This window comes from Penaeus monodon, chromosome 11, assembly GCF_015228065.2.
Source record: "Penaeus monodon isolate SGIC_2016 chromosome 11, NSTDA_Pmon_1, whole genome shotgun sequence".
Taxonomy (NCBI): domain Eukaryota; kingdom Metazoa; phylum Arthropoda; class Malacostraca; order Decapoda; family Penaeidae; genus Penaeus; species Penaeus monodon.
This window is the reverse complement of record NC_051396.1, coordinates 28,008,531-28,018,530: the sequence shown is the minus strand read 5'-3', so window position 1 is coordinate 28,018,530 and position 10,000 is coordinate 28,008,531. Positions and strand designations below refer to the sequence as shown.

At 46.7% G+C, this 10,000-nt stretch overlaps 1 protein-coding gene across 1 annotated transcript in view; it reads left to right on the top strand.

Annotated features, from left to right (window-relative positions):
• LOC119578875 overlaps positions 1 to 8,873 on the top strand; it is a 9,557-nt gene extending 684 nt beyond the window's left edge. The window contains exons 1-3 of the mRNA XM_037926532.1: positions 1 to 173; positions 6,508 to 6,668; positions 7,070 to 8,873. The exon at positions 1 to 173 is cut by the window's left edge and continues 684 nt beyond it. Of these exons, the coding sequence (XP_037782460.1) occupies positions 1 to 173; positions 6,508 to 6,668; positions 7,070 to 7,123 (388 nt within the window). The 3' untranslated portion in view covers positions 7,124 to 8,873. The remainder of the gene's footprint in view (positions 174 to 6,507; positions 6,669 to 7,069) is intronic.
• The last annotated feature ends 1,127 nt before the right edge of the window (positions 8,874 to 10,000 follow it).

Here is a 10,000-nt window from a genome sequence, read left to right as displayed (position 1 = left end):
GGCTCTGACGGAGCTGTCAGCCTACCTAGCCGGCGAAGGCGAGGCCGAAGACACCGTCGTCCAGGAGCGGTCTCGGCGCTCGCACCACGGGCGAGGGCGCAAGCACCAGGCACAGGCACACACGTCGCGGCAATACGAAACCCATCATTATCTCTACTATCTGCGCTCAGGAAGTGAGTACATTACGATTTCTAGTTTACAAAGTTTAAACAACAACAACAAAAACACAACTACAACGATAGTAAAACAAACTATTACAAAAACGTTATAAACGTAGTGAAATTCGTCTTGATGTCACGCCCATTCACAAAGATTGTTACCTCTCGCTGGCCGCCAGTGAGTCTCACGGTGAGCCCCAACAGCAAGAGTGAGAGAGTTGCCCCTTCACTTACGTCGGTCGTACACGTTTTTAATAACTCGCTTGTGCAGTCTCGCATGGCCTCATTGGCGTATTTACCACCTGGAGTATGAACGCTGTGGAGTGATGCCTCTCGCTGGATTATTAATTGGGCAGAAAATTAAGTTTACGAAGGTTGTGGAATATGTTGGTCTACCTGTGGCTCTGTCATAATCTGAAAGGTTATTTGAGATTCTAAATACTTGGCTGTTCAGGTGGAGAGGAAACCTCTCGTACATGAGCAAGTTTTAATGCTAAAACATGAACAGATGTATGAGTAAGCTCACTCCCTCCCCCACCTCTCTCTCTCTCTCTCTCTCGTTCGCTCGCTTCGTCTCGCTCTGTCTCTTCTTTCTCCCTCTTTCTCTCGTTCGCTTCATTACTCTCGCTCTGTCTCCTTGTTTTTCTTACTCACTTATTTTCCCTTTCTATCTTTCTACATCATACGTTTACCTGTATTTCAGGTTATCTGTCTACTTACCTATCTATCTACTTACCTATTTATCTACTTACTTGTTTATCTATCTATGTGTGTGTATGCACACACACACACACACACACACACACACACACACACACACACACACACACACACACACACACACACACACACACACACACACACACACACACACACACACACACACACGTCCTCTGTGCCTTCTTCCATCTCCTCTTTATTTCACACTTCTCTTCCATCCTCCTATTTTCCTTAACTTTCCTCTGGCTCTTTTCACTTTCCCATTCTATCCCTTCCCCTCTTTCTCCTCCTTTACCTCCTTCTCTCTCACTCCTCTTCCTCCTCCTTCTCCATTCCTTCACCTTACTCTTACTCTCCTCCCCCTCCCCTTTCCCCTCCTTCCCCTCCCCATCATTTTCCTCACTTCTCTCCCCCTTCTCCTTCACCTTCTTCCTCCTATTCCTCTTCCTCCTCCTACTCCTTCACTTCACTTTCACCCCTCCTCTCCCCCTCCCCATTCCCTTCATCTCCTTCCCTGTATCTTCCTCTTACTCCTCCTCCTCCTTCCCCTCACCTTCCTCTCACTCATTTTCCTCTCTCCCTCCTCCTTCCCTGCCCTTCACCTTCCTTACCTTCCTCACTCTCTCTCTCTCTCTCTCTCTCTCTCTCTCTCTCTCTCTCTCTCTCTCTCTCTCTCTCTCTCTGTCTCCTCCTCCTCCCCTTCCCCTCCTTCCCCTCCTTCTCCCTGGGTACTCCCGCGTCACCAGCTGGCCAGTTTCACCTGATAATAGTAATGACGACCAATAGATTGATGTCTCCTGAGCTCTCGTTGGAGTGGCCACGGAAGTCATTCGGGTCTCATGACATTTGCAATTGCTGGAGGAGATGGGAAGTATATGTTGCTTGTTTATATGAGGAGAGTCGTCGGCGGTTATAATATATATATATATATATATATATATATATATATATATATATATATATATATATTTATATATATATATTTTTTCTTCTTCTTCTTTTTTGTCTCATTTCATTATAATGATTTTATAGACAAAGAACGTGTACATCACACACACACACACACACACACACACACACACACACACACACACACACACACACACACACACACACACACACACCGGCACACACACACACACACACACACATTCACAAACAATCACACACACTTCAAAAACTCGCACACAAATACGCCCACCCCTAACGAGGCACCGTTGTCACCGCGGAGTCCCAGGCAAGGGTGCCACGCGCGACGGACAGTGACACAAGACAGTCGCCGAAACAAAAGACAAGGAGGGTGTTCGTCCGTTCCCTCGTCGTGGGAATTCGTTCATTAAGAGCAACTCCAGCGTTCGCCTTTATCGGAAGGAACTCTTAACTGCTGTCAATTACCCATACACGATATCGCACCGCTAGGCAGAGTTGCTTTTCAAACTACATTAAAAAGACAACACCGTCATCTCTAAACGAAACTAGCAAGAACAACTTTCAAACTACTTATAAAGTTCTCATTACTTGTCAGAATGAAATAAAATCTCCAATAAAAACGTATGGTGGCATAAACACGATTTATGTCATTATTTTGTCCCACTAACTATTCAGAAAATTTGGAAACGATTTTATTCCTCTGTCAAACAACCAGCATCTCTAAATACACACAAATAACGCAAAGAACCCGAAGAATAACGAGGCCAAACCACTAATAAACCTCCGACGCTAACAGAACGCCTCTAGAACCCTTTAGAAACCACCACTAACTACTTAAAAAAAACGCTAACTGTTCCTTCATTGACTAACAAGCAAAACCATAACCATCCGAGATTATTTCAAACAAGACTTATTATCTCGTCACGAATGCACTAACAATCGCCTAAAAACGCTAACAAAACTGAAAAAAACTAACAAACCTCGAACGTGTTAACAAACCGCTACTTAAAAGACGATACGAACGATCACGTAAGGAAGGATTTTTTTTTCTTATTTATCTATTTCTGCCGCTTCGCTTTCTTGGATTGTCAATTAGGTTTCGTATTGTGTATTGTGTCGACAGAGCTTTGGCGGTTGGAGAGAGAGAGAGAGAGAGATGTAAAGCAAGTACAAGAAAGCACGGGAAAGAATGAGAAAGATTCAGAGAAAGGGTGAGAATATGAATAAAAAAAGAGAAGAGGACAGGCGGGGAGGCAGTTTTAAGGGCGGAAATCCCGTGCAACAAGTGTTGACTTCGCAAATGTCATCCGAAAACTATCTTCACTCTAGATCTTCAGAATGGTTACGTCACCAGTGGGGTGTGACATACATTACATGCGCGCTAAGGGCGCTTTTGCATGATAAAAGAATAAATATATGCAAATATCCACGCGAAAGAGTTAGAGATAACCTTAATCGGGTCACACCAATTCGCTTCTTATTTCTATAAACCATTATACTGCCATATGAGGACGAGAGGTAGGTGGCGGAGAGAAGGGGAAAGAAAAGGCGGGTAGGAGGGGGAAGGGAGGAAGAAAAGAGGGAGGAGGAATAAAGACAAGAGGGGTGTGATAGAGAATGGAGTAGGGGGCAGAGGGGAGGCAGAGAGGAGGGTAGAAAGGGAGAGGGGGGGGCGGGAGATGGGGTGGTAATGGCAGGGAGAGGGAGGGAAGGAGAGGAGGGAAATGGGAGGGCAAGAGAAGCGGTGTGGTGGCAGGGAGGGTGTGTGTGGGGGAAGGAGGGGGAGGGGGAGGGGAGGGGAGGGGGTCACAGAGGTGGGCAGTCAATAAAGTTGCAGCAACGGGAGAGGTGCGGGGGCGGATGTTATGAGGGACGTTATGCCCTTCTCGCCCGCGCGACTTCACCTCGCTCTCGGCCTCTCCTATCTGTCTCTCGGTCTCCTCCGGCCTCCTCCGGCCTCCTCCGGTCTCCTCCGGCCTCCTCCGGTCTCCTCCGGCCTCCTGCGATCTCCTCAGGTCTCCTTCCGCCTCCTTCGGTCTCCAATCTCTTGTGTCCGCCTCACGCTTGTCATTGATCAGTTCACGAAGGTTGTCTCCCTCGTATCATTATTGCATTTGCTTCTTTCACTGTCCTACCGGCTGGCAGTCCACGATTTAATAGTTAAAAAAAGTAAGTCTGATATCAGGTATCGGCCATGACGCATTTCATTCATATAGACTCATCTATTTTTTTCCTTTACGAAATCGCAGATGGGTTATACGTGGGAAAAGTGAAATCGAGTGTGTATGAGAGAGAGAGAGGGAGAGAGAGAGAGAGAGAGAGAGAGAGAGAGAGAGAGAGAGAGAGAGAGAGAGAGAGAGAGAGAGAGAGAGGAGAGAGAGAGAGAGAGAGAGAGAGAGAGAGAGAGAGAGAGAGAGAGAGAGAGAGAGAGAGAGAGAGAGAGAGAGAGAGAGAGAGAGACTGATAGACTGATAGATGACTAGATAACTAGATAGATAGATAGAAAGACAAATAGAAAGATAGAACGACAGATAGACAGATAGGCAGACAGGCAGACATATAGACAGACATACAGATAGATAGATAGATAGATAGATAGATAGATAGATAGATAGAGAAAAAAATAGAGAACGAGAGAAAGAGAAAGTCACAGAAAGAAACGAAGAGACGGAATGAAAGAGAATGAATGAACTAAGAAAAAAAAAAGATTCATCCGGAAGACCATGCCACGTTAGGTGTGTGTGTATCATTGATTACCTATTCTCACTGAGCTCGAGGTGGTTGCTGAGGTATCGGGGCAAGAGTGTGTCTCGCCCCCACCCACTCCCTTCCCCCGCGGGCTTGGAGGGGAGTATTGGGCGGTTAGATCACAGCAGATACGTGGGGGCATGAGTGCGTCTTTTGTGCTGCGAAGGGAGATGGCACCGAGGCTCTGCTAATCGAGCCTCCGCCCACGCTCCGAGGCGAGGTTGGGGGCGGGGGGCGGGGGTGGAGATGGAAGGGAGATGATAATGATGATGATGATGATAAGGATGATGTGAAGACGAATAGGAAGAGGAGGAGGGTTGAAAGGAGAAAGCGAAGAAAAGGAAAAGGAGAAGGAGGAGAGGCGGAAGATAAGGGTGAGGAAGAGAAAGAAGAGGGTATGTGCGAAGGAGGGAGAGACAACGAAGACGTGGAAGATGAGGGAAATGAAGTGAAAAAGGGGAGGAGCAGAAAGAGGAGAAAGAGAAGAAAAAGGAGAAGGAGAAGGAGAAGGAGAAATAGGCAGCGGGGGAAGAGGAGGAAGAGGAGGAGGTGCCGGCGCGCCTGCAATACCTCGTGCTGTACCTAATGGGCGCTCGCCACTCTGACTTATGAGGCCCCGCGTGAGGCATTGTAGGATTTCGAGGGATGCGTGACGTCATTATTTCGATCGTCCGACCCGACCTGAAGTCTCCTCTCACGGCCCGCGGAGGCTGACATGACTCGCGGGTGATATGCCTCGGAGTTGATATGGCTCGCGGATGCTATGTCAGACTTGCGGCTGACATGATCTTTCGCTGGTTCCTTCGCTCGCGCTGCCAAGAAGTGATCGGAACTCATGCCAGTAGCCACAGTGGCATAATGCAAGGCCACAAGCGCTCGCATATTCAAACTACAAAGGAATAAATGTCCGAGAAATAAATGTACTAGGACTGTACGCGGCTGCTCTTGCTTTTAAGATTCGAAAAAGTTGATAGACCTTTCGTTCGCGGGATCTGCACTGTCAATAGTTGATCGTATACTGGACGCATACTTGGGCCCTTAATGCTGTCAGGATATAGTCGTTCTAAAATTGTAATCGGTCTTCAGCTGTCAAAATTATTCTGGAATCACAGTCACTCGATCAGTATTCATGGTAGGAATCAAAGGCTGTCAAATGAGAATCATCCTGGAATTATACTTGCGATCCTATATTAACCTGTCAAGAAGTGATCGAACCGGGGCTCTAAAACTGCTAAGAGGTAATCACACCAAAATCTATCTCCGGATCGAAAGTATTACAAAAAGCCGATATATTTTTTTGCGAATTTCCCAGCCCATATATGAAAAAAGTCTTGAACAATAAATAACAAGTCATATCGACAACAATGATAACCAACCAACCAAAAAAAAAAAAAAAAAAAAAAAATCTCAACCCCCCCCCCCAGGTGTCAAGATGGTTGAGCTGCCTTAGAGTGCCTTAGAGTGCCTTAGAGTGTCTTAGAGTGCCTACGTGATCGCTCTCACACCCAATCTTCCAATCTTGCTCATCAGCTGATTGCCTCTCACGCGCCCTCGGTAGCCCTGCTTGCCTACCTCTAATCGCTGCGTCCTCCTCCCGGTAATCAATCTTGGTTGATATTGAACGCGGGATTGGCTGGGGGTTAGGCGGGGTTGGGGGTGGGGGTTATTTACATTGGTTATACGTTTTCTATAGTTGTCTGTATTTTACATGTGTGTATCATGTATCGTTGTTTTCATAGTTGTTTTATTGTTGCTGTTGTTGTTATCACTATCATCATCATCATCATCATCATTATCATTATGATTATTATTATTAATGTTTGTTGTTATTATGATGACCCTACTTGATTATTAATAACTGAAGAGCACCAAAGTGCGATTCCTTTCTGAAATAATCTCGTTGAAACGCTTCGTGCAAGCGACCCTAACCCTGCCTCCCGCCCCTCCCCAGAGTGCCCCGCAGCCGCCGACGGCCACCCGAAGATGTTCTGCCCGTCGCCCTCGGACCAAGGGGAGTGGCGCTGCATCGAGGACCTGGACCTGTGTGACGGAACGCCCCAGTGCCCCGGCAAGGAGGACGAGGCGCCCACGCACTGCCTCTTCCACAACGCCGTAAGTGCCTTCATGTTGCAGGCTTGTATACGCTCATATGCGCATGGCTACACAGGCTGAAGTGCATTCACGCCCAGTCATACGTGTACGGACATACCTACGTATAAACACACACACACACACACACACACGCACACACACACACACACACACACACACACACACACACACACACACACACACACACACACACACACACACACACACACACACACACACACACACACACACACACACACACACACACACACACACACACACGGACGCGCGCGTGCGTACATAAGCGCTACACATTAGCGTTCAACACTGCATTTCAGTTGCTCATACACGAACAGGTGAACGCAGAAAAAAAACACAGGATTGCATTCTTCACATTATTAACCAATGCGCTTCGGTTGCAGATGCGGATGCACTTGGACGAGTTGACGAAGGTAGTGATGTTCAAGTTGGCGTGAAAAGCTGTTTCACTCATCACGGAAAGAATTCAGGTCGAGGAACACCGAGGGCGGGAAGGACTCGCACAGCCGTGCCCTCCTCCTCCTCCAGCGTCGTCGCTAGGGCCGGCCTGGAGCCCCAGCCGTGCCCCGCGACGCCCACTCTCTTCAGCGGCGAGGTAACGGCGGCACTCAAGTCTTAGGCCGCGCCCGAGAGTCGTCGCTCTGGCCTGCGTAGCGGAGTGAGCGGCCGGTCGGTGCGTCGCGGAGGCGTCGCACTCCGGCGTCGTGGTCGCGGGGCCCTCGTCACCCTCGGCCGACCCACCCTCACCCGACCCACCCTCACCCGACCCACCTCACCCTGTTCCGAGGCCCACTACGCCGGCGCCACACGACGCTCCTTCCCCGCGGCACACGTCTCATCCCCCTCGTCTCCCCGTCGGTTTGCCCGCAAGAAACGCCTCTTCCACTTCTCCGAGACGCTGCAAGGCGCGCCCCTCGCGTCCTCCTCTGGACAGGGTTTCTTCCGGCGAATCATCCCCGAATTTCCCCTCGTTCTTCGTTTTCCCTCTTCTTCTCTCCTCTCTCTTTGGCTCCTCCCCCGTTCAATCTGCCAGGAAAGGCCAGACGGAAGGGCCCCTGTACTAGCTTACCGTGTCCTACGTAGCCTCAAGGTTGTCAAAGCAGCCCGACCCTTAATGCAGCGACCCAAGACAGAGCTCTAAGCTAGGTGGTAAGGTCTGGCCTGGGTGCTCATGTAGTAGGGGAGGCCAATGTAACTTTATTTTTGTACACATAAATGCACTTCAAGAATTTTATACCAACTTCCTTTTTTATGCTTGCAGCATTGCAACTTGTAGGGCCTGTAAATATTTTACTTAATATTTTGATATTTTAACTTATTTCTAATTTATTTATACATAATTATAAGAATAGTTTATGTTTTTTACAATTAATTTATGTCATGTACTTATTATATAAGACCAATAAATTATTATATGTGAACTTTTTATCAATTCTAAACATATAATATATATAAATATATATATATCCATCATCAAGCGTGCCTGCGATAAGAATGATCGAATGTTGTTGGTGTTGCATCATCTTCCAGACGTGTTAGATAGGACAATCTTAGCCTCTTAGTGGGCCGCTCGCTTGGCCTCATTTTTAAGGAAGTAACGACTTTAAAATTGTCATCCACTTAAAGATATATGCACTTAAAATTACTGATTACTTCAACCGCTAAGGAAATGGTACACAGGATACCGGTGGTGCCTCCCCCTCGAAAAAAAAAGATTGAGAGAAAGTTTCGTGGCCGTCACAATACCACCATTTTCTTACAAGTGAAGGTAAAGAGGCACCTCCAAAGCCATTTTCCAAACAATGGAGACAATCCTTACTTTACGGTGCATAGACTTTTAAGTGGAGGCCAATTTTAATAGCCCGAAAGGAGCGGCGGTTCTTCCCAAGTGATTTATACCATATCTAGAGATCCACGCCCTCGGGTCAAGTGGCCTGGGAAGGTCAGCACTAGTTACTAGGCTTGTTTTCCAGCCTCGCAACCAGCCTTGATCTTGTCTTCGTTTTCTATGAACGTTTATCACGTTTATCTTGGCTCATTGTTTCGTCTCTCGATATACACATATAACCATCATATCATTGACATATATATCCGTGTATGATAGTATGCTATGTACTAGTTATGTATAACCTATTGTATATCAGCAACAGCTTTTGTTGTTTTTTGTGATATAACTGTAGTTTATTTTTGCAGTGAGAGAGAGAGAGAGAGAGAGAGAGAGAGAGAGAGAGAGAGAGAGAGAGAGAGAGAGAGAGAGAGAGAGAGAGAGAGAGAGAGGAAGAGAGAGAGAGAGAGAGAAAGAGAGAGGGGAAAGATAGATAGATAGATAGAATGAGATAAAGAGAGAGAGAGAGAGAGAGAGAGAGAGAGAGAGAAGAGAGAAAGGAGAGAGAGAGAGAGAGAGAGAAGAGAGAGAGAGAATGAGAGGGAAAGAGAAAGAGAAAGAGAGATAAGAGAGAAAGAGAGAGAGAGAAGAGAGAGAGAGAGAGAGAGAAAGAGAGAAAGAGAGAGAGAGAGAGAGAGAGAGAGAGAGAGAGAGAGAGAGAGAGAGAGAGAGAGAGAGAGAGAGAGCGAACGCGAAAGTAATTCCCCTATAATTGATGTGATGCTTGCATGTTCCAAACTTAGAGGCGCCTACGTATTTCACAGTTGCGAGGTAGACACACTCTCTCAAGCCACCTACAAGGGCAGGGAACACCCAGGTTCGGGACGTGGTCTTATGTCACATTTCGCAGCCGAGGAAACGTACCAGTAAAACCCAGCCTGTGCCTAGTCGGAGTTGACTTGCTGTGCTTTCACAGCCATCTACTGAGTTGAAAAAAGGAAAACTTGAAAGATCTTTTCTTTCATCATTCCATCATGAAGAGGAGGAGGAAAGGGGTAGTTACACTTCCCCTCCCCCCCTCACCTCTCGCACCTCTCCACCTGTCTGACGCGACGCGCGCCAGCACCATGCTCAGCGCAATAAACTTTGAACATAAGATATAAGCAGTATTTTCTTCACCTTTTACACTGCTCGCTTAGGAATATCAGGGTTCATTGTAGGCTATGCGGAATAACGTAATACTTAGGAAAAAGGATAAAAAGTTGTACTAAAGATAGTAAAAATGACATGCAATTTAAAGTCATAATGATGATCATCATGAAAGTGATAATAGTGATAATTGTAGAACTAATGATGATGGGAATAATTATGGTGATCCTAGTAATGATGATAATATAAATGGTGATGAAGATGATAATGGTGAGGATAAGTAATTATGATAACTGATTTGGGAAGATAATGATGACAATGATGATAATGATAGTGTTAA